Source organism: Zosterops lateralis (genome assembly GCF_965231275.1).
Source record: "Zosterops lateralis genome assembly, chromosome: 9".
Classification (NCBI taxonomy): domain Eukaryota; kingdom Metazoa; phylum Chordata; class Aves; order Passeriformes; family Zosteropidae; genus Zosterops; species Zosterops lateralis.
In genome coordinates, this window is record NC_139769.1 from 10,005,773 (window position 1) to 10,029,910 (window position 24,138).

General features: G+C 47.0%; 1 protein-coding gene across 3 annotated transcripts in view; it reads right to left on the reverse strand.

The window, feature by feature from the left end:
• Positions 1–5,710: 5,710 nt before the first annotated feature.
• The window catches only part of RNF220 (ring finger protein 220), a 214,251-nt gene continuing 195,823 nt past the window's right edge, over positions 5,711–24,138 (reverse strand). For all 3 annotated transcript variants that reach the window (XM_083867362.1, XM_083867361.1, XM_083867363.1), the window contains 3 exons: positions 17,583–17,691; positions 16,382–16,456; positions 5,711–8,756 (listed from right to left, as the gene is read on the reverse strand). In XM_083867362.1, coding sequence (XP_083723488.1) covers positions 8,685–8,756; positions 16,382–16,456; positions 17,583–17,691 — 256 coding nt within the window. In that variant the 3' untranslated portion in view covers positions 5,711–8,684. The remainder of the gene's footprint in view (positions 8,757–16,381; positions 16,457–17,582; positions 17,692–24,138) is intronic.

Here is a 24,138-nt window from a genome sequence, read left to right on the forward strand (position 1 = left end):
TTTCTTCCTGTCTCTTCTTGTTCTCTGCTTTCCATGTTGTCTCCTGGTCCCCAATGTCCGTGTTCTGTTGGTTGCTTGTACTAATTTTACAATACAGCTCTTCCATGTCTTCGTTGTTTTTTTTTTTTTTTTTTTTTTTTTTTCTTTTCTTTCTCTCTGCCATTTCTTTTATCTTGCAATGAGCAAACAGAGCCAAGTCTGCAGGGCTTTTTGCTTTTCTCAGTGCATTCCAGCTCTTGTTGTACTCTCCTTGCTGGAGATCAGGCCCTGAAACCAAGTGTAAGACTGGGAAAAGGTGTGTGTAGGGCAGTATGACCAGACTGTCATCTGGTTCCTATAAACAGCTGAGATAAAACAGTCAAAGCTCTCTGGTCCTTGGTGGGAGCTCAAATGTTTGTGATAACTTTTGTGTTCTTCAACCTAGAGATTTAAGCTAACATTTTTGAATGTGTCTAGTGTTTTGTTTCTCTTCCTTCTAGTCTTTTGTGTGTTCAACTGAGTAGATTGCTTTCTTGGAAAGCTACTTATTTGTTATTGTATGTTTTTGAGCAGCCTATTTTTGCATCTGGATGTTCAGGGAAACTTTTGGATTACAGCTGTGCCAGACCCCAGAAACAGAAAGGTGGAATTGCAGAAGAAACTGGAACTGTCTCTTGGAGCTATGCTTTATACTGGGTATTTCTTACATCACCTCCAGCCTACAAATGACCATGAAATAAGTTTTTGTCCATAACGTTCTCTTCAGCTGATCAGTTTTTGCAGTCCATGCAACCTGTACAAGAAATTAATTCCTTCCACCTAGTGAAAAAGTAGCTCATTGCACTGTACTTCATCCATGTTTGGGTTGAGGTTTTGTTGTTTATTTGGGGGAGAAGTGGGGATAAAGATGGAGGAGAGCCTGCTGATATGTTTATGCTATGTCACAACATAACAAGCTAATTAATAACATGGTGAACAGGTTTAGCCAACTTCAAATTGCCAGGAAGAAGCTCTGGAGGGCTGTAACATGGGCCTGCTTGAACAAGGAGCTGCCCTAGAGAGGTAGGCACTTAAAAAGCAGGAGGAGTTTTGCAAGAGGTTCTGCCAATGCATGGCTGTGTTGGTCTTACCCACCCTTGGGGTGCTGTCATCCACAGTTACAAAACTCTTGCTGTTCTGGATTGAAACACAGAGGGGGAGGTCCTTGGGAAACTTTAAAATAATTTGGAAGTTTTAAACAAGCACTGTAACACATCACAGAAGTGAAGGCACAGGGTGAGTGGCAATGGTGACCACACAGTTGTTTGTAGCAGACTATTGTGACAATGCTAATTTACAGCAGAATACACTCCTGATGGCGTGGTTTTAGAGGCAGGGTTGGGCTGTATATGGGATAAGTGAGAATTAACTGAAAAGGGCCTGATGACCTGGCTAGTCTTTTGATTTTTTAAAAGTGAAAACTGTCTCCAGGCACAGGAGCCCTTGTTGCTCAGGATCCAATTTTCTGTAGGTGTGATCCCAGTTCCAGCTCTCACTGTGACAATGGTGTGTGAGGGCTACCCTGTTGTTAGAGCCTTCAGCCTTCCCCTTTTCATGGAGAAATTCTTGTTTCTACGGTTTGGACTTGTAAAATCCAGGCATGGTCCCCTGTCTCCAGAAAGCCCATCAGAGATCTCCCAGCTTTTTAAAGCAGGCCCCTGGTTTGTGTTGTCAGTGCTGTAACTCCGGAGCTGTGATGTGTTCATCTGCCTTTTCAGAGATCTGGGCTGGGGCTTCTCAGCATCCAGCCTGTTTGTGGCACTGTGAACACTCTTGGGGAACAGAGGTGATAAAGGCTATTTAACCAACACTTGACTTCATGCTGGTTTCTACAGGTTCAGTATTTACAGATCAGTTAAACACTCCATAATGTACGCCTCTGAATTAATACAGTTGTTCCTGGGAATCTGCTGTTTCCTGTTTATTGCTGCAGGTGTTGAACTTCTCCTCTTTAAGGACTGTTGCAGAACATGGCTGGCAGGAGCTGGAGCTGAACCCTCTGCTCCTACCTGACAGGATGGTGAAGTTTCCTCTGGGAAGAGCCTCACATGTCAGCTGCATCTTCCTTCCCCACTTCCACCTCCCCACCACGGTGTTGCCACTTCCCCAGCTCAACTCTACTTTCCCACTTTCTAGGGCAGCAGGCAGGGAGCAGGTGCTGCCTGCTGGAGCTCTGCAGTCAGAGGTGTCCTGAGCTTTGCAAACAGGAATGTGCTCACAGGCATTTCCACTGCTGCAAAAGTGACTTGAAATTCAGAGGTGATTTGTGTGCACAGCTCTCTGAGAGCAGGATGATCTCGGGCAAGCCAGTGATTTACAGCACCAGTCTTCTGAGTGGGTTTTGTTTTCTGAGTCCCAGCAAGTTTTAATTCTGATTGTGAGCAGTGTGTGATATGCTGGCCTCTGCTTTCCTGTGCTGCGTGTGCCCCCACCTTCCTGCCCTCCGTATTCCTGTGGCTTATTTGAAACAGAAGGTTAATAACTTGGAGCCTGAAGGCACATGGCTGAGAACTGATCCAAGCACTACTGGATTTACAAAAACCCAGCCTCAGACCCTTAATCCTTGCTAAACTGTCACGGTTTGGCGCAGCCGGTGTTCCTAAAGAGCTTCAGCCTGAACACTGAAAGCCCAAAGGTTGTGATATCTTGGCAAATCCAGGTAAATCTCTGAGATGAGCTGTGGGGAGGAGGGGCAGTGCAGATCTGTTCATTGGGAGGAAAAAATGCAGCATCCCTGGGCTTGCCTCAAGGGTAGGGAGTGGGATGTAGCCCAGAGCTTGTTTTCCTGCAGTCCAGCCCTCATGTGCAGACTGTGAAATAGTGTGGGTAGAACACCAACAGTGGTGGGAGAGGAGGATGCTCACAGCTGGGTGCCACAGTTGTGGTAAAGCAAAATTAACTTTCCCTCAGTAACAAAATCCATTTGAGTGTTTCCTGTGAGGGAACTGACTCCTGGCTTGCTCCCCTGTGCTGCCTTCTCTCCCCAGGCAGTGGTGATGTTATAGGATGGTTTTGAAAAACAAAAAGTGCTACTTAGCAGTCAGGGTGGCCTGTGTGGCTGGGCTGGAGGGTCTCTGCAGCCAGAGCTCCCTGTGGCACTGGGGGAGGCTGTGGTGGGGAGCTGGACAGGCCAGGGGCAGGATCCAGCCAGCCAGAGTTCAGGTTTTGAAGCTGGGGGAACATCCTGCAGCACGAGTAATTCAAATTAGGCTTCCTGGGTGGAGATTGACCTGTGCCCACACCTCATAAAGGTGTTTTAAAGGTGTGTGGGCTGAGGTCCCATTTTCATGCATGTTGGGATGCTGCAGACGTGTGTGGAGCTCTGCCGATGATGGAAAAGTGGGAATAGATGGGATGGAACCGAGCAATCCAAGCCCGTGCTGCATCCCAAAAAGTGAAGGAGGGAGGCTGGTCACCACTGCCTGTGGAGGTGACTGGAGGAGCTGGCAGAGGGCGGCTGTGCAGACCCCGCGGAGCCCCGTGCCGGGCGGGAACAGCTCCACGAGGTGGCAGCAGGACCCCTCTTTCCCGCAGAGGGAGAGATCTCTAGTCTAGGAGTCAGCTGAGCAGATCCCGGCCAAGACCTGAACTGCATGCAGGGCTCAGCCCAGCGCTTCTGAGTGCCTGAGAGCATCTCCTGCAAAAGGTCTCCTCTTGGGGCAAGGAAAAAGACCAGCAAGAACTAACTCCGATGACAAGAACTATAGATTGTGAGTTAATACAGAACAGAATCTCTCCCTAGGGCTGCCTGCCTCTGGAATTTGTACTAGATCCCATTCCTCAGGTTTTTACTTCCCTTTCCATCACCCAGGGAAGGCTGTCTGGTTTTTGAGTGAATCTGTGTTATAGTGTGATCAAGCAGACCATGGCCCAACTTCTGGGAGCTCCATGCATCAGGACTCTGGAGCTCCCTTGCATTCCCTGTAGTCCCCAAGCCCTGGGAAAGCAGCTGAGCTTAGTGTCACTCTTCTGAAAAGGCTGGCAGGACCCCCCAGCACACAGGGCTGGGGGCTTAGGACACAATTAGGAAACAGGTCAGCACAAGTGAGGGCCCACAGCCACCACCTGATCCGTCTCCCAATGCCCCCTTGTCCAGCACACCCGCACAGCTCCTTCACCCATCCTGGGGCATGGGCATCCCTCCATGCCCTTCGCTTTGGACTTGACCTTCCAATCCTCTCATCTCTACATCCTAACGTGGCTGCAAGTGCACCCCAGCACCATCAGAGACGGGCTATATGGGCACGGCTGGGATAGGCAGAGGTGAGCACAGCATCCTTTTGGTCACCCTTCCAAACCCATGGGGGCTGGGGCAGGGAGACCTTGGCAGCCCCTGCCCCCGTGGAGTGATGGATGAGCTGACAATAAGGTATTGATAAGGAATTAACCTTGAGCCCTTCTTGCTTCAGTGTCAATAGAGCAGGAGCCAAGTACACACGTTTGATTGGAAATCTGTGTTTGGCCTCTGCTGCTTCTGAGCCCATCGAGAGGGGGATGTGAACTGCCCTGCTGTCCCCTCCCCAGCTGGGATCCCCCCCCCCAGGCAGATCCCTCTCAGCTTCCCCAGCCTCCTGCTGCTGGGAGTTGAGTGGGGGCACCCAGTCCTAGAGGCTGCAGCAGCCTCTATGCCCCCAGCCTGGCATGTGGCGGGCTGGGTACCAGGGCCCCCCTTGTTTCCTAAAGGGCCTGTGCCCATCCTACACTGGCCTACACTCCGAGCAGTTTGTTTAATTGTTTTGCCTAATGGGATTGCCTCATTTCCATAACAAACTGGCGGGCTGTCATTAGGTGGGCTCCCTCATTCATTACTGTTAATTAGATATGGATCCCCCAGAAGGCGGCGCGGGGTGATGAACGAGGCCCCTGACACACGCTATTACACATTAGCATTTTCTCAATATATCCGATACATCATGGTCCTCCGCTTCCTAAAGATATTTTAAATAAAATATTAGCAGCCTGCTGTGGGGTAGGTAGGGAGGGAGGGTTTCTGCCCCTCACCCTGGCCTTAGGCCTCCTTTGGGGTGGAAGTGGATGCGAGAGTGGCTGGGAGGCTTTGCTGCTCCTCGCCAGCCAAAAAAGTGGCCAAATCCCACCCTTTCCCAATCCTTGCCACAGCAGATGGAGAGGTCCCTGACATCCTTACTGCCTCCTCCCACCAGCCTGGGGACCCCCAGCACCCCATCCCTGAGGGACACAGCTATGGGGAGGGGTTTAAAAACAGACCATTGACCCATCTGCAAAATGTTTGTAAACCAAAAGCATCGGCGCCAGCCGCGTGCCGGGGGGAACCCGACCTCTGCCCCCCCGCCCCAGCAGCCTCCCAGTCCCTGTGTCGGGGTAACCCTACACTGCACTGGAGGCCCCTAATGCAGGAGCTATAGATCTGTTGGGGCTGGGCATCTCCTGCCCCCTGCTAACGCAGCCGATGAGACTTCATTATGGGGGTGTCCCCTGAGGGGTGCCCTTCGCCCTGCCCTCCTGGCTCTGTGGGGGGGACCGTTGGGGGAACCCGTCCGTGGTGGGGTCTGGCGCATGTCCCAGCATCCCCCTGCATCTGTCCCTGCATCCCAAACAGGACCAGGGCTCCCCTCTGGGACATTACTCACATCCAGGAGCTGCAGCTTGTGGGGGCTGTCACTGCTGCCTCTCGCCTGCAAAGGGAAACACAGAGAAGCAGAAAGCGCCCGAGAAGATTTATACTTGTTTAATTAATGTCAAATGTAGTTTACAAACGGGAGTGACAAGTACCTCTTTGTATAGTATACACTGACACACAATCATTGACACACCGGAATATCGCTTTGTGCAACTGGGATTCTTTGGGCAAAGATAGGTAACTCTGATATCTCACTTTTTTTTTTTTTTTTTTTTTAATCATTTAAACTCATTACAGAAGAGGGGAAGTGGCGGGTGCCTGTTACAAACTGGGATGCCTCTCTCCCCAGCCTTCCCCCTGCAGGTTCCCCCTTGAAAACAGGGGATGGCTTTACAATTTAAAAGGAAAAAAAACCCACAAAAAAACCAAAAATAAACCCCAAAGCAAAGAACCAGTGACTAGTTACATATGGTTTTACACATACGTATATAAAGCACATGGCTGGTCCACACCACCTGCCAGAAAGGCCCTGGGAGGGAGCCAGGCTATTTCCAAGGAATGGCTAGGTAGGGGTGTCCTACCCTCTTGCCCTTCCTGGCTGCCTCTCAAACCCACCTGGCTGCACTCTCTCCATCTCTGAGACCTCAGCACCAGAACACTCCCAGCTGAGCCATGTGCCTTGCAAGTTTTTCTCCCCTTAAAAATCCAGCCTGAGCTGTGCATGCCTGCCCTTGCCCTGCCTTGTGCTGCTGCAGGGTTACCCTGCAGTGACAGTCCCTGCCCACAGTCTCCCTGTGAAGGTGGGACCCTCTGGGGTGCCTCGATTTCCTCTGGTTCCCAGGAGCTCTGCTGGCACAGCACAGAAGAGGCTGCAGCTCTCCGGTCTCAGAAGCCACACACAACTATGAGCTTGGACACAAGGGAAACTCTCAATAAGGAATTGTAACCTTTTGATGAGATGTTTGGGAAATAACAGCTCATTCAATTTCATTTGGGGTTTCTTTGGGTGGAGTGGGATCCTTCTGAAATCAGTCAGGAGATGCCAAGGCTGTAGCTGTTTTCTGCAAAAGAGCTCAGGGTAGGGAAGCAGCACTGGGACTGTCACACCCCACACATCCTGCTTACCCAGCCCTTCCCTCTCTGGAAACACCCTGGCAGCTCAGGTCAGCAGCCCTGGGGTTCCAACTCCAAATCCTTCATCCACTGCTGTTTCCAGACTCTGTTAAAATGCCCCAGCTATGTTGTACTGCCAGGTGGGATCTGTTTGGAAAGGAGTGGAGCAGATGAACTTTCCCATCTCCCTGTCTTCTGGCTATGGGGAGCTGGCACCCCACAGCTGCCCAGGGAGCCACGGCAGGGATACACAGTGTGGGGCTGGGAGAAGTCCCAAGGCCTTGGGAAACGAGTCAGTATCTTTTTTTTGGATCCTGACAATAAAAGAAAGAACAACAAAAAAACAGGCCAGATGGCAGCTTTGGTTAAGGCTGAGGATATGGGAGACAGGGACAAGCATGAGGGACTGCGTGGGAGAAGCTGGGGCTGTGGGGGACCTCTGGGTCCAGCTGAGAGTGTCTCTGCTGGACCCTGAAGTGGCAGTGGGGACAAGACAGGGCTGGCTTGGCTCTCTGCCTTAGTGCCAAAACCTCTTAGGAAAAATGCAGGCTGCAGGAGAGTGGGAGGTGGGGGAAGTGGGAGCAGGGCAGGGCTGGCTCTGCAGGACTTGCACGGCTCTGCCAGGCAGCTCTGCAAGGGAACTGGCTGAGTCTCTCTGAGCAAAGCCAGCGGCAGGACCATCCTGTCCCCTGCCATCCCCACTGTCCTGCCTCAGCACCATCCTGGGCAGCCCAGGCATCCTCAGCCAGGAAATGTTGCCCAGAGGAAGAAAGCAAAGCCAAGCAGGGCAGGGGACGGGGCTGTGGCCTGGAGGAGCACAGGGATCAGCTGGACCCCCGAGCAGGCACTCCCAGCCAGGGGGGAGGGCAGGGCCTGACAAGACTCCCTCTATTCCAGCTCCTCACCATTCGCCCCTTCCCCAGCTGGGAAAGATAAAGGGGGCTGAGCCAGATCCCCCCTGTCCTGCCTGGCCCCCCGGTGAGGAGTTAAAAGCTGTGTCTTTCCGGGGATAACGATTCTATTATAAATAGCCCCATTAGCTACAACTAATGACAAAAATCCACCTCCTCTACTCCCCATAAGTTCTGTAAGTTATGGGCAATGCTACAGCCATTACTAAAAGCTGTTAACTTCATATCTGAATGAGGAAATATACACCACAGAACATTAAACCATTTATATTATATATATGTATATATATACTTTTTTTAAACTAATGACTTTAATGCCAAAACTTTGCTGAACCAAGAAAAATATGGGTTTAATGTTCTCTGCTCATTTTTTTTCTTCTTTAAAAAAAATACAACCCAAAGAAAAGAAAGGGAAACTTATTAGTATGTAATGTTTGAGTCTATCCCATTTATACACAACATTGTAAACATATATAATCTATATTACATGTGCTTCATTTCTGCCTGGGTGTGTTTTTTTTTTTTTTTCTTTAAACCTTTTAGTCATCACTAGAACACCACAAAAAACCAAAACAGAACCAACCAAACAAAAAAAATCAAACCAAAACAAATAAAAACAAAACAAAAACTGATCAGGGAACACAAGTTACAGGTTATTTAACATCTTTCTGCCAAGGGTCCCTTCCCCAGTCTCCTGGGGGCAGAGTGGTCAACAACACAGTCCAAAGGAGGGCTCACGAGCCATCCGCAATGCAAAGCCAGCTCCAGGGAACGGGTGATGGGGAACACTGGTTTTAAAAAAGGGGGGCTTCACAACAAAGGATTTGGTTTTGCCCGCTGCAGATGCTGAAGGAGGTCTCAAACTGCGGGACCTGGCAGCCGAGGCTCCCCACTGCTCCTGTATCCTCGAGTCCATGTCTGGAGTCTCTGGTTTGTCTTTTCTTTAAATTTTAAAACGTCTTTTTTTTGTTGTGGTCGTTCTTCTCCCCCTGGGCGTGATGAGCTGAGCTGAGTAGCTGGGTCCCGCCCTCCTGCTGGGTCCTTCATAAGTAGATGCGTCGAAGGTCTCCAGGAGACGTGATGGTGTTACACTGAGGACAGAGCTTCTTGGCACCCTGCAACCAGCAGATGAGATGCACAGTGTGAGAGTGTGAAGGACATCCCTGCCTTTGGCCTGGGATTGCAGGATCAGTAAGGCCTTGCAGGCAGGGCCATGTCCTCCAACAGGGAGCACAGGATGTGTGAAGTTGGGAGGCCTTCCTTGCCTGTCCTGCAAGCCCCTTGTCCTGCTCCAGTCCCTGGCATGAAGCAGCTGGACAAGCAGGAGCTCTGCAGAGGGCTGAAACCCAGAGCCAAGGTCCATTACCCAACCCAGCACTGCTGTCACCACTGGTTGCCAGGGAGATCTGCTCCTTTTTGTTTCCCTTGCTCACCTGCAGCCCTTGATGAGCCAGTTCAGGTCACCCAACAGGCAGAAAATCAACCCAGCTGGAACAAGTGAAGTTTTCAGCACGGATGACCAAGCTGGTTCATGGGGGGCTTGGACCATCCCTTTCAGGGGAGCACAATGGGGCACTGCCTCATTCATCCTGCAAAAGCCCAAGAGCTGCTGGCGTGAAAGAACCCTTCATCCCATCCTCCCCAGCTCACAAACATACTGCAGAGAGTCTGTTCTGCCAAGGTAAGCTGGAAACAGCAAACTGCTGTGAGCTGGGGTGGGGTAATGGGTGGCCGACAGGAACACTACATGAAATAAAACAAGGGCTGATGTGCCATCTATCACCAAGCCTGACAGCAAAAAGGTGTTAATAAGCCTCAGAATCGGGGTCAGCCTAAGCCGGTCATCATTAGATTGGCAGATGTGACAGACAATTGATGGAAAAAACGACAGAAAGATGGCTCTGCTGTGAGGCAGCCTCCCAACTACAGCACCAGCAAGCAGTGTGGAAAACTGGGATGGCCCTCCCTGCTCCCACTGCATCTTTTTTCCTTGCAGTCATGGACTTGGCACACCTGCCATTCCCTGAGCTTTGCACTTCTGAACAATCAGGTCCCGTTTGACAGCTCTCGCTGCCATTGGCCCAGCTGTTGATGGAACACACACTGGGACCATAGGCACCTGCACCTGATCTAAACCAGCCACACACAATGTCCTGTTGGGCTAGAGCTGAATGAAGTGTAAAAGACACCCAAAATACTCTGGGCATCACTCCCAGGGTAACTGACACACTCAGGGTGAATGACAGACTGGCAGTCTGAAGGAGGACAGACCACTGGTGGTCTGGAGGGCACACCTAATGCTGGTGCTGATGCCTGTGGGCACATCCTTCCAGTTACCTGGGACAACTACTGTCTCTGTTTAGATTTTCAGCCTTCCAGGGCAGGGACCATCCCATTGTGCCTCTGCAGTGCATCATGCAGCCCTATGCAATGGTCTGCACCAAGGGGACTTCTGGGAGGAGCAAGTGCAAACTGTAACTCAAAAGGAAAGGCTTAAAATGCTGATGAAATGGAAACTTGAGTGCACTTGACTTTAGCAGAGCCTGTTTATTTAACATGCCTCTTTGCTTATGCTCAATGCCTCAGCTTTGGATCTCCAGAATTAGAAACGGAAAGCTCTACTCTGCATGTCCCAGTAAAAACTTGCTGCAGTGGTGAAAACATGAGAGAAAAATCTGAACATCTGCCCCTGTGCCACTGTGTGACATAGCAGCACTCCCAAGGGGCTCACTAATCTGGATGCAAATGCCACAAAATATCCTGTTTCAATTGAGTCTCTGCTCTTTTCCAGGCAGTTCCCTTTTCCTTGGAGGCACCTGTTGCATCTAGTTGCCCTCTTGCCATCATCTTTGTAGCTGGAGGGGGTCCCAAAGGAAGTGGCAGGGAGGTGCTGAGGAATTAATTCACAGCATGTTGTCTGAGGGACAGCAGCTGGCAGCTGCCTGTTCAAGCTTTCCTGTGTGCCCTGACAAGCAGAAGGAAGCATGCATGGGGACTTTAGGCATTCCAGATGTGACTAGTGCCCACATCTGTGTCCATGCTCTCCTTCCTAAGACAAGCTTACTGGCAAAAGGCAGCAAGGCATTGAACCAAAGGCTGCAGGTGCTCACTATAAGCACTCAGCCCACAGGGATGGCAGAACAAGCCCAATGGAACCAAGTGCATCTTTGCTGCTCTCTTCCATAGCAAAGCAAGGTCAGGTATGCAGTTCCCTCACACTACAGGGAAAGGGAAAATGGCTGGATTTATCTTGCCAGACCTTGGGGTCTCTGTCTTGGAGATCTGTCTTCTGCAACACATGCTGATGGCTTTAGGGGGATTCACTCTCCCACCTAAGGATGAGAGCTGCACATGCATAGCCAGGGAGAAGTTTTCAACCAAGTCACAAAGCAGAACCCAGCCACATGGAGCTTGACCTATTTTCTGCAAAAGCTACATGATCACAGATTGATTTAGGGCAATGGTGGATACTGCTTCACCTGCACGTGGGAAGCACAGCTCATCCTTGAGCTCTGAAGCCTGGGTACATTGAAGGGAACAACAGTATCCTGGAAACTTTCAGCAGCCTGGCCTGAATGTGGTGCAGGCTGCACGTGGCACACTGGGCCCAGGGCTATGGATCTCTCTAATATTTTGGACACTTGAGGATGCATTTTTCTTTTATATTAAATGAAACTGCCCTCCTCCACACACATAAGCATGTGTGGTAAATTCAGAACTAAGTCTTGATGTTTTACTTTTTAGATTGAAGTTGCTCAGAACCTTGATCCTTGCATGTGACTTTGCAGTGTAGGTGTACAACATTTATCTGCACCAGTGATTAAGCTCTCCTCTCTTGTGGAGAGGCACATAAGCTTGTACACACACACATGCTGGCACAGGCACAATGAAAAAGCATTGCTCCCCCACTGCTCACCTGCCAGCTGGGGTTACTAAACTTTTCCCTTGAAATAAAAATGCTGTGGAATAATAAGTCCCACCTGTCGGCCATTTCTTTTTCCTTTTTTCCAGGTCCTTCTGCTCCTTTCATCATAGCTACATGGAAAAGCCTTGATGTGTTATAGCTGTGTGTGCTGGAGTAAAGGCCACCTCAGCTTTTCCATTATAAACCCCAGTTTTGAGGGGTTTATAAAACTCTGCTGCAAGAAGTTTGCTCCAGGGCTGTTACAAAGCAAAGAAATGGGGCTGGAACCAGGATGGAGTTTATTTTTTCTCCTCCTTTCTTAATTAAAATTTGGCAAGTGATTGATCCACAATACAGGCTAATCACTTGGGGTACTAGTTTGAAAAATGCATTAACGAGAGCTGAGATGTTGAAAAGTCGTTAGGGCTTACATGGTGCCAGGAAGGATTGGAGTAGTTTGTCTTAAAGTTGCCTCTTAAAAAAAATGGTATGATGTCTGCTATAAATTGGCTAAAGCAAGGAAACTCACAAGAAAGGATTTAGGCACTTCCTGCTGTCCTGTGGGTCTAAAAATGGGCAATTTCCAAGCAGAATATGTTACCGGGCACAGAAAATAAAGGGACACACAAACAGAGCAGGCAAAGAAAGTAAAATCGAAGCAGAGAGATGACAGGAGGGACGCAAACCAAGAGCCAGCTTCTTGCCAGGAAAGGAACAGAATGCCAAGATCCAATTCTCAACTCAAAGGAGCGTCCACTTCCTCTCCCACCTATGCCTCCACACTGGAGCTTCTTCTCTGCAGATGCTAATTCCCCGAGAAACAATTGTCCTCTACTGCCACTGTGGGGTACCCTCCAGCTGTCAGGTAATGGGAACAACTTTTTTCAGGAAGCCTCCTCGAAGGGTGGAGCTCACCTCCACACTGCTAGAGGCCAGGACTGAAGAATGCTAATTAATAACCAGAGAACCTCATGGCAGATGAGAACATCATGAAGGCTCAAGCACAGCATCCATGCAGCTGCTGACTCAGGAAGTCCCTATATGCTGCTGAAGCACTGAGGAATCACTCAGAAGAGCTGCTCTATATCTGTGCTGTTTTGTACAAAACCATGCCACCCCACATGGAATATATGGTACTAGAGCCTAGGAAAGTGGCAAGGCTAAGAATGCAGTAATTACCAAAGCTATAAATGTGTCAACTGCAGAGCACACGTACATATCGATGGATCCCCTGGAAGCATTTTGTGATGAAGAAGGGTTTTTAGAAGTGATTTTTTCCTGCTCTTGTAGTTGTCATTTTCAAATAAGCCCAAGACAGGCAGGCTCAAGCCTGGAGTCAGCAAATACTCATGGGAAATGCTGGATCTGGCTTGTACAGGTGATGGGGGAAACTTAGTAAACTGTATTTCTCAAATAAACCTGTCCTCTTTCAGCCCTTGCACCCACCAACAGCTCCATCACTGGCAAACAACAGCCTGACTTAGCTTCCAGCTCTATTTACTTCATAAAGAAGGATATCAGGGATTGGGAAATCACACAACTACAGCTCAGAGAGACATCAAGAACTTGCCAACCCATTCCCTGGGCAAGATCACCTCAACCTGAATTACTGCTGACAGACACACATCAACCCGGTTCTCATAAACCTCCAAGGATGGAGGCTCCAAACCTCTCCAGCAAATCACTACAGCAGATGGCCAATCCCTTCTGTTAGGGAACCCTCCTCAGGAGAAGGAAAATATGAATCTCACCCACTATTAGCTGCAGGGTCACGCTTAGTTTATGGGGAAGGATGGAGACAGGACAGACTCTTACAGAGGGAGATTCATCCCCTACCACCCCATGACTTGGGCTGCAGTCCAACAGCCAGCTGAGGATGGACACCCACCATGAGGACTGTCAATATTCAGGGAAAGGAACTCCACCTGCTGCTGCCCAGGCTAAGTCTTGCTCCTGCAACACCATTTCCTCTCTTATCTTTGAAGAACCTGCACATGTTTTCAGGGTTTCTAAAACGGATCATAGGTAAATCATTCCATGATCTTGGTTCTCTTAAGGCATCTCCAGGACCCATTTCTGCCACCTCAGCCTTTGCTTCAGAGATAGTGTCTCCTCTGGTCAATGTTTCAACCCCAGAACTTGCAGCCTGTTGACATGCTGAGCTCCAATATAATTATACCTAAGCTAGAGAAGTCCATCATTTGTGGAGTTAGTGATTAGAAGTCCCTTCCTTGCCCTTACCAACAGAACAGTTATAATTTGGAATTGAACATCAAGAGCCAAAAGTCCAAAAATTTTATTTTCATAAAGTCTAAGCATGTTAAGATCCAATCCTCATCAGTGCCCTAAACACTATCAAGTCAGATGCTCATATCATTGTACTATTGTATCCTAGAAAATGTTTAAATCTTAGGTCCATAGACACATGTGAACATCAAATTTCACCCTGTCTTCAATACCTTGCAGTTTAGAAGTGCTCCCAGGCCTTCAGTTCCAGGGCCTTGTTCAGTACATGATCCTTGCTCTCTCAGACACACTCACACTCTAAGTTAATGGGCATGTGAACCAAAGGCACATAGGAGAAAGGGGACTTTTCACCAGTATGGATGGCAAATCTCCAGACTGTTCAAAAGGGGCCGGAAGCCTGACACAACCCGCCTGCTCCAACTCCTATTAACTCCAACAAATTGTTTACTGCAGAACAGAAGAAAAAATGCTGCCCCTCTCCCCCAGCCAAGTCTTTCCATGTGTGCTGCACGCGCAGGCTCCCTCCTCCCAACCCCACTGGGGAGCCAGCTTTATACCCAGGGAAAGGTAACAGCAGCGATTATTACACACACTATCCCACAGCTCCTCGCTTGTTAAAAAAAACAAGAGTCTCTTTTGTGCCCGAAATAAAAGGAGATACCTTAATTAGAACAATGCAGGTTGGTAAGCATTAAACACTGAGCCCAGCTGCTGTATGCCATTAAATTCATAAAAAGGGAGGGGGGAAGGAGGGCAGTCTTAACGAGATTACACACATTGACTTTGATCAAGACACAAAAGCACCAAGGCGTTCCAGGGTTTTTATTGCTGTCTTCAGGCTACATTTTAATGGTTACATTAGAAACATGCGAACACAGGCTGGGAGATTTTTTTGAGATGGGAGAGGGAGTGCAAGCATGCCTTGTGAAAAGGCCTGCTTTAATAAATTGGGGGCTGCAGGGAGAGGCTAGGACTGGGGAACACATGAGTAGTCACTTATTAATTGCTTCCCCTATGCAAGTGCCAAGTCCTAACATGATGTCTTGCTGGACTATTCCCATCCCGCCTGCCTGGTCAGCAAAAGAGCCATGTGCAGATCACACACAGCCAGCCAGCCTCATCACCACCTTTCTCACGGAATTCTAGGGGGAGATGGCTTCCCCTCTGCAAGGGAAATGTAAATCCCATAGCGCCTGGAGTGCCTTTCCCCGTTCTCCTGAGCGGCTGTGACTGCTGAATGTGACAGAAAGGGACCTGACTGAAGTTGAACTAAGTTGCTGCTGAGCCTAAAAACAACCTGAAACTGGTGCCACAGATTTAGAAGATGACTTGAGGCTGGTGAGAAGAGGAGAGGACAAAGACTTCTGAGTAAAGAAAATGAAGAGGAAATTAGTGTTTTATCCTGTGCTTGTAGCACTGCTGTAAGACAAGATTACTCCTCACTTAGCAAAGGTGGCAGAGCACATGGTCATCCAGACACCTCACAGCTATGTACTCACATGTGTGTCTTTTATAAGATGCTGCTAAAATGTTTACAAAAGCTTGTATAATGTAAATAGTGACGGGGTGTAGCTGAAGAGCTATAAAATACAGCCCAAGGGATAGCCAAGTTATTGAGTTGCTATTAGTACTCAAGCCCACAGGCACTTCACCATCCTGGTAACTTTTCTTGGACAAGACTTTTAAAAGGCAGGATTTAAAGGAGCATGATCAGCTTAATCGTAATTCCAAGCACACAATGTGTTTTATAAAGTAGAGTAATGCCTTCCAGGAACAAGTTTTTAGGGGTGGCATTCCCTTACATTTTTTGCAACCCAACACTGTATCATCTTGCTAACAGGAGAACTAGAAAGCACAATTGACTATTTTCCACTCCTCAGCCTGAACAAAAAGAAAGCTTGAAAATCAGCTGCAGAGAGGACGTTAAAGGCTGATTATAAAGCCCATAGTTTTAACACAGGAAAAGAAAACACTTTGTTTAATAACACCTTAAATTTTAACCTGATGTCCTTTAATAAATGAATAAATCACTACTCTACTGGGTCACGTATTCAATATTCAAGGTAGTTCTCAGTCTTCTAAACAGAATGGTATATGCTTGAAAACCACCCAGCGCTATTCCAAATAACCTAAAAAATACAGATTCACATTATAAAAGCTCCCTTCCCTATCCTCTCTCCTGAAGATGATTCCCTTAGCTTCAGGGGAATATTATGTTTCTCAGAAGCTACCCATCCCATGAAATCTCAGTCAATGTGGCCTCCATTCTCACGCCTTTACCTCTTTGCACGGATGCCCCACAGGAAATTACTGAAAGGCAAGGTAGTCCCTGGCACAGAGCTCTTCCCACAGAGGAGGAAAAAGCAAGGGGCAGGATGGAACTTGGGTCACAATGACTCAAATAAAACTCTCTCCTGTCAAAGCTAGAGTGGGGTGTTAAACAGCCAGGCTTGGGAAATCTGCAAGCACAGCACTCAGATTGTTTAAAATAAAGGAAAAAGCACCCTTCCCTGTGGCACTCTAGAATAAAGTATCTGAGAAGAGAGGAAAAAGGCTGTCAGTCAACAAGAAAGTAGTCAAGAGCCTCACCAGAGTCCGCAGCCAGCATTCTTCACAGTGCACATGCCAGCACTGAATAGAAGTCAGGGGCATTGTGTAGGAGTCCTGAGGAAAAGAAGCAAACAGATTATTTCCACAGCAGTGATCTAGTGATTTTTCACTCCCAACCCCATCACAATGCCTTTTTTGGTGGGTAACACTGTCTTGTATTTTGTTAAAGAAGTTTGGTTAAAAGAACCAACTTGTGTAATATTTAAGTTGTAATTTTGTAATGTTTGTATAGAGGTGGCAGAAAGTCTCCTTCAATCCTTTTTCTTGGCTTCCCAGAACTCCTGTTGGAAGCTCATAATCCACTCAAGTGATGACCTGGCTCAGCACAGTTATCGCAAAAGCATCTGAAGTTGCTCTGGCCACCTGCCATTATTCTCATCAAAAAGGTCACCAGATCATATGAAAACCAGTGACAGGGTAAGATCAACCCTTATCACAACTCAACTCTGCAAGAACAGCTTAACTGCATCCCAAGAAAGCTGCTGCTATTTCAGCAGACAGGCCTTCTCAAGTATCTTCTATTACTGCTAACAAACCTCTGGAAATCAGCAGCAAGCTGTTGTCCCTCCTGTGGGATGAGTGACAAGGACTGCACTCCCACACCTCCAAGTTGTGAGCTGGCTGGGAGGGAGAAGTCTGTGCATCGAGCTGAAGTTGCAGAGGGAGCTCTCCACCAAGCAGAGTGTTCTGCTCTCAGCAGAACACAAACCCAACAGCAGATGTAGAGCCCTGCAGGCTTGGACCATCAGAGGGAGCTGCTGCCCTTCCTGAGAAAGGCCACAGCATCACCAGAGAGCATACAGGACACTGGAAACTTTCAAATGCTCAGGCAACATCCCTGCTCCCAAATCAGAGAACCTCTGATCACAATTCTGCTCTCTCCTATGTACCTAAATTTGCACAGGCAGGAAAAGGATGCTGGTATCTGGGAGTTTTCTACAGGAAGGTACAAAGTCTTCTGAAGTTGGGCCTTTTTTGCCCCTGCTACAGAGGGACAGCTGCAAATACCAGTAAAAGAATGTAATTTATACAGAAAATTGTGTTGTTAAGACCTTAATTTGGAAGGCTAATTGGTGATGAGTTCCCTCAGACTGCCTGAAAAAGAAGAAAAGCTTCTCCCCTCCTCGGCAGAGATACCAAGACATTTCTGATTCATTACCACAAGTGGAGTGCTACTCACCATGCAAATGAGACATTTATAGCGGTCCCCACGGGAAAGCTGCCTTTCTAACTCACGGACACGAGCCTTTAACGCTTCAAATGTTGTCACTGCAGAGTCTTCTGTAATTCTGCAGAAGATGATGAAGAGTGAACATCACTGAGCACACAAGACACTTAAGAGTTTGGGGGAAAAAGTATCCCAACAGGTACTGCACAGGAAATAGCATTATATTCAAACTAATACATTCAACTTGGCTTAAAAGAATTCCCAAAAAGCCTAGTGTGAATTCTTTAAAGTGTCTTTCTAAACACTTCCAAACACATCACAAAAGAACACAACCAGTGCTGAGGTTGCCAGCTTCATACAGAGCAAGACACAAACATTTAAAGAACAGATATTTTTGTTGGTTTTTGTTTGTTTGTTTTCTGCCTTTTTTCTTGTCTCTCTTAAGAGATTACTTAGGACCACGTGATTGAGACAAAGTTCTGTATGTTGCTTTAAAGCTGCTGAGATAACTTTTTGTGGGCAATAGGAGCTGTTCTTCCCCTTAGGGAATGGAGGCCTTTGCTGGCCATCAGCCTCGTGAAATGCAAAATCAGCTCATTACACAGGATCAACACAACGGCTTATATTAATGAAAGCCCCAGCTTTTTGATTCTAATACTGAAAGAACGGAGAAACCAAAAGCCTTGGACATGGTGCCAACAGGGTGGCTATAAAGGCAGCGTTACAATCTCAGCTTTCCCATTTCCTAGGGTCATTTTTGATGGGCAGCATTATCTCTTTTGTCACAGAGGCACTGTGCTGAGGCCAGGCAAGTGTATTTTCATGGTTCTGCAAGGCTGGCGAAAAGAGCAACTTGCCAACCTAAAAGCAAGGGCAGGCAGCAATGCTTAGCAAATGAAATGCAGGGAGCACTACAGGCAAGGATGCGTCACTCCAGCACGCTGCAAAATCTGATTTCTACACAGTGCAGGCATAGGGAGGGGCCCTCAAGTATTGCCCACAAAAGATTTAGAGCATTGACATAAAAGCTTTCACTTTCTTGAATAAAAACAAAACCAACAATTTTCAACGTGTGTCAGTGAATTTCTGGCATCTCCAAGCAGACTCCAGCTCAGAAGAATCAGGAGAGCATCTTGACACCAGAAGCTGCATCATCAATCACAAGATAACCCACAGTGGCACCTATGTCTTCTACCTTTTTAGAGGATGATTCATCAACAGGTGGCTAAGGCACAGGTCTAGTGGAATTACTACAGCCAGTAAAGTGAGCTGCAATCTCAGCACTTGAGCTGCAGGCAGGCATTCACTCCTTTGTTCATTAGTCACTTGTCGCTAGCACGCAGGGAGGGACTTTAGGAATCTCCCACAAGCTGATTCTGATGGTTTTTCCCAAGCCTCTGGTAACAGAACTAGTCAAAGAGATCTTGGGTGATTTTCCCAATTATGACACCTCAGAAGAAAGTCAAGCTGTTGGAATGTATATGGTTAACTACCAGTGTTTTAAAGCTTTTTCAACTTCACTCCTGCCTTTGTATTGATGAGACATGCTCTGCATGAGCTAATTGAGATCTTCATCAGAAAGAGATTCATTCCAAGTGACAGCTGACAGAAAATAGGAACAATTTTAAAACTGCAAAAAAGCTAAAGAAATACAAATGTCCCATGTTAGCCTAGTGGGTGAGTACTGTCTGGGGACAGGGACACTATGGAATCAAGTCTTGGAATCCATAAATATTCTTTGAAGCAAGATGAAAGAGTTTCAGTAGGAGACAGTCTTCCCTGCTGTGAAAACACCCACTTGCTCCTGGTCATTGGTATAAATTATTACCATATCCCAGCTTGAGTTCTCACCCTCAAGGAAGAGCTGCTAGCATTTTCAAAGAAAGTCTAGAAAGGTGTTAGTTTTGTCCAAGGAAGAAACAGATTTATTTATTTATAGCTTGAAGATTATTGTTGGCTGAGAAAATTGTTTCCCTTCCAGTCTGGCCCACTGTTGAACTGATGCTGGCTGAAGACTGCAGTTGAATTTGACTTCATGGAATCCATTTCTCTTTCCTGCATGCATAAGGGCACTGGAGGTATAAAGGCAGCAAGTGTGACTCCTACCCAAAGCAGGCAAGTAGAACTTTAACCCTTGCTAAATTCTCATTCTACCATCTTTGGAGCTACCAGTCCTCCTCAGATGGGTGGACAACTCAGAAAGGAAAGGGAAAAGTTGATTCCTTGAGCATATACAAACAAATGTCCATTCATCCCCAGCCCAATAACAGTCAAAACTTGAAAAGGAAAAATTTACCACTGCAACTAGAGAAGACAGAAAACGGTTTGTTTATAGAAATCTAAACAGCTAACCCCCATTGGCCAATTTCAGAAAGTCTCTGAGATAATCGCACCTGTCCAGTAATAAACGAATGAATCAGAAAAGGAGGCTGAATAGAGGTATAAGCAATAATGCTCAGAGGCTGCCTGATACAATGGCCAATCAATAGGAGGGCTGTAGATCAGGGTGCTAGTTAGCTGGAAAATTACCGCACCGCTGCGTGCGTCACGCTGTAGGGATCCTGGACAATCAATGTGGGAGGTATTGATCTAGTTATTATCACTTCATACGCTCCAGACATTGTTAAATATACATTTATTAACAAGACTGGGGTGCATTGGTAAGAGAGGGAACTTTAGCCACTGCGATACCTCCCAGCACTGATCAAAGCTCAGCTATGACAGAATTTAAACTCCATGTTCTCCCTGCTAAGCAAACTCGCAGGACAAATCCTGACACACAGCACAGTGCTGAAGACATAGCCCCTACTTAACATGAGAGATAGGAATGTTGGCTGTAAGTGAATATTTTGCACTTGAGATTTCAGGAAAACCTCTTGGAGCAGCAGCAACAAGGGACGTGGCAGCCAAGGGTCAACCCAAAGTGAGCGATAATTGCATGGTTGCTTCGGAAAAGCTGGAGGAAATGAGGTCAAGGGAAATAGGGAGAACATTAGTAAATAAAGGAAACTGAAACTACCTCCAGGGATGGAATAAAGATGAGAGTCACTTCCCATGTGTCTGGCTCCCGTGGTGGCCAGCGCACTTGGGACACATGCCATTCCATTTAGTGTCACTTTACCGTCAACCTGCTGCTTGTATCCTAAAGATAAGCATCGCTTAGGAGCAACTCTTCCTGCAGCAGCAATCTTGGGAACTCCCTCAGGATTCCCTCCTGTGTGTGCACCTTGTGTGCGCTTGCCTGGATACAGCTGGGAGCAGCCTTGGGCAGAATTTTTACAGGCTAACGCCAGGGTGGAGTGAGGGTCAGAAAGCCAAGTGCCATGGACAGGGGAAGGCTGTGTACAAGTTACCCTGCCAAGTGAGGCAGAGGGAATTACCGAGAAGGAATTGGCTCTCTGCTTTGCCTTGACCTCATGCTGGATGCAGGAGGACTCTTAACAATTTTTCGCCTCAGCGCTCTGATTTGACGCGTTTGGATAACGTCATTTATCAGCCTCCAGAGAGACCTGCTGAGCACAACGGTTGCCAAGAGCTATACCTTGAGCCCCAGTGCTCAATACTTCTCCAGCAGGTGTGAGAGGCCTCACTGACACCTGAACTGCCCTCCCTGGCTGAGGATGTATCAAGAGGGCACCTCCATCTTGGAGTACAGACTCGCTGTGACATCACTACACACAGGGGAGCCTGAGTGAGAATGTTTACACAAGAGCAAAAACAGGAAAGGGAGGGCTTCTCGTGGAAGAAGCTGGGTCCTATACTTCTCCCTGGATTTTGTGGTTAAATTTTCCACACCTTGGCAGTCACAGCTGAGGATACTGTGTATCTAGAAGCAAGTCTGTGAGACTGGGCAGACAGCATGTGATAATTTTCAGTCTTTGTACCCAACGCATATTTTTCTACTATTTGTAGTATTTTCCTGTGAGCACTGAAAATAACAATACCTTCTTTCTCTGAGAAAATCCTTCCTTCGGTTCAGGTAAAAGATCAGAAGAAGTGCACAGAAATACTATGGAAGAGGAAAAAGGACCTATCTGTAGCTTTGGGCAGCAATCGCCTCCTGGGAATCTCCCCTGGGAAATGGCCACCCCCCTCTTCACTAAAAAACTTTAACCCAAACACTGGTTATTTGTTAAACATTAGCATGCATGTGATCTTTGTTTCTCCAAATTAAATCGAGCAATTCCTACCCGCTGTCCCAGTGGGCAATCACAAGCAATTCCGTTAATTAAATTATCTCTGATTCTGCAGCTCTGGAATCTCTCAATTGACTAAGCCTGTGCTTTATCATCAACAAAATACTGGACCAAAAAGGAAAGAAAAAAAATGCTGATGTCAGTGTGATCGGCTTCAGTTAACCCTTCCCAGCTGGGTATTAAGGGCTGCTCAAGAAACTGTTGTACTGGAACAAGCCCAAGAGCCAGAGCCTTGTACCACAGATATCAGTAGCAGCTGTTCACTTGTGTTTCCTTTCCACTGTACAGAAAAACACAAATACCACACTGTCCCTGCATCAAGCATCCTGCCTATCTGAGAGCCACAGAAAGATGCAAACTGTTAGCTGTGGAAGAAGCAGGAAAACACCTCAAAGAATCCCCTGCACATACCCCATCCTCATCTTATCCAGATCTCATTTGATGTATCCTGCTGTTGAGGAGTCTCCATAAAACATTCCCCTTTGGTTTATTTCAACTGGATATAAATTTTCCTTTCTTCATAAATGGCTACACTGTACACAGCATTCCATAAATTTTTACAATTCCACTGTTTGTATGTATCTTGTAAAAAACGTTTAGCACTGATTAAATGCACCACCAATAAAATTTCATGGGCTACTTTTGACACTTGATATTCTGACCTTCTCTCTTCCTCATACATTTATTTTTGCTTTCCTGTGCCTGTAAGACTGGCAGACTGACAGAGAGGAAAATGTACAGTACCACTGACAAACCTGAAAGTGATGTATTTATTTTTTAAACAAAGCCTTTATCCTCCCTTGTCCAAAGCGGAGAACCCAGCAGAACATACATGCCACCTCCCTGCACCAAGGGCAGAGGTCATGTCACTAGCAGCTTACATATCATAAATATTAGAAACAGACTGGTCGATGCTTTGAAGGCAAAGTCAAGCTAAAGTAAGATTCCAGGAGCAGAGAAATTGCTCCAGGCCATATCCAACCTCAGCTGTAGATGACAATTATCATAACCACTACTACACTGCAGGAGAGAAAGCCTGGTGCAGTCCTCGCTTTGTGGGGCACAAATCTTCAAGAAAGACTTGATAAAACAACCCCAACATCAGTGTACAATCATGCAACTGCAAGCCTTCTCTCATAGCCAATTTACATCTGGATGAGAGGACAATTCTTTCAGAGAAGAATCCTGTTTTATAAGCCTGTAACATGCTGTGCACAGCTCTGTGACACCCAGAAGCACTGCAGAATGGCAGAGCACAGTGATGCTGTGTCAGGTCTCACCCATACATTGTCTTCAACACAACTCCCTCACTACCTGCGTTTCAAACACTAACTATGAACACCCCTATGTTTTTTGGGATAAGAATTGCTTTTGTTTTAAACCTGATTAAATAATCTCTCTCCACTTTCAATTTAGCAAGCATCACCTGCAGCCAAGTATGACAGCTAAAGATACAGGGACTTTATATTGGCAGATGTGGGTGAGCAGCACTGAAGTCAGTGGGGGATCCACAGACTGAAAGGACTTTTACACTTACTGGAGTGCAAGAACCTAACATAAAGCTGAAAAAGCCCCTTTGCTACTAACAAGCAAAACACATAAATTGACATGTAAGTTTTTAAAAAGAAAAGTGACAGGTGGCTTTAAAAGAAAACAGATACAGCTCAGGCATCTTCAGTATCTTAAGTCTCTGGAAGAAGCCCAGTGTCAGGCACTGGTGGCAGATTGACTGTGAATCACCCCCAACATGTGGGCTACCAGACTGGCACAATGTACTGAGATTTTGTTTCACTAGATGAGATGGTTATAGTAGAAAGGGTTTGCATGCCTTGATGCAGAAAACTGCCCAGCAAAGCTGTTTACAGAAGAGCCATGTCAAATCACACCAAGTGAAGTTTAGACCCTCTAAAGGGTCTGCAAGACTGCCAATTCTAAAAGCAAATCTCCTGGCATGACATCAATGTTTTAGGAGTTGGCTTCCCCTTTATTTAGCTAAAAATCTCATTTATTTGGTTTATTTGTTTTTAGACTAACCTCCTTTAAAGAGGCTGACTTATAATCCTGTAAAACGCTGTCACATGTATTGAGGAAATTGGCAAGGATGCTAATTTATTGTCCTCTAGGAAAAAAAAGCCCTCTTTCCTTGATTAATGTATGTTTTTGTATTGTAAGATATTAAAGAATGTTGCTTCACCTGTAATTATAGAGAATAGTTTACTCTGGCAAAGTGCCCTGGCTTCTGGTTGCCAAGTTATGAATAATGCAATGTTCCCCATTCTAATTTCCGTGTTCTAAGTTGTGAATTTGGAGCAGGGTGCATGCAAGGGCACACACACACGACTCCAAGGCACTCTCAGTCACGAGTGCCTCTA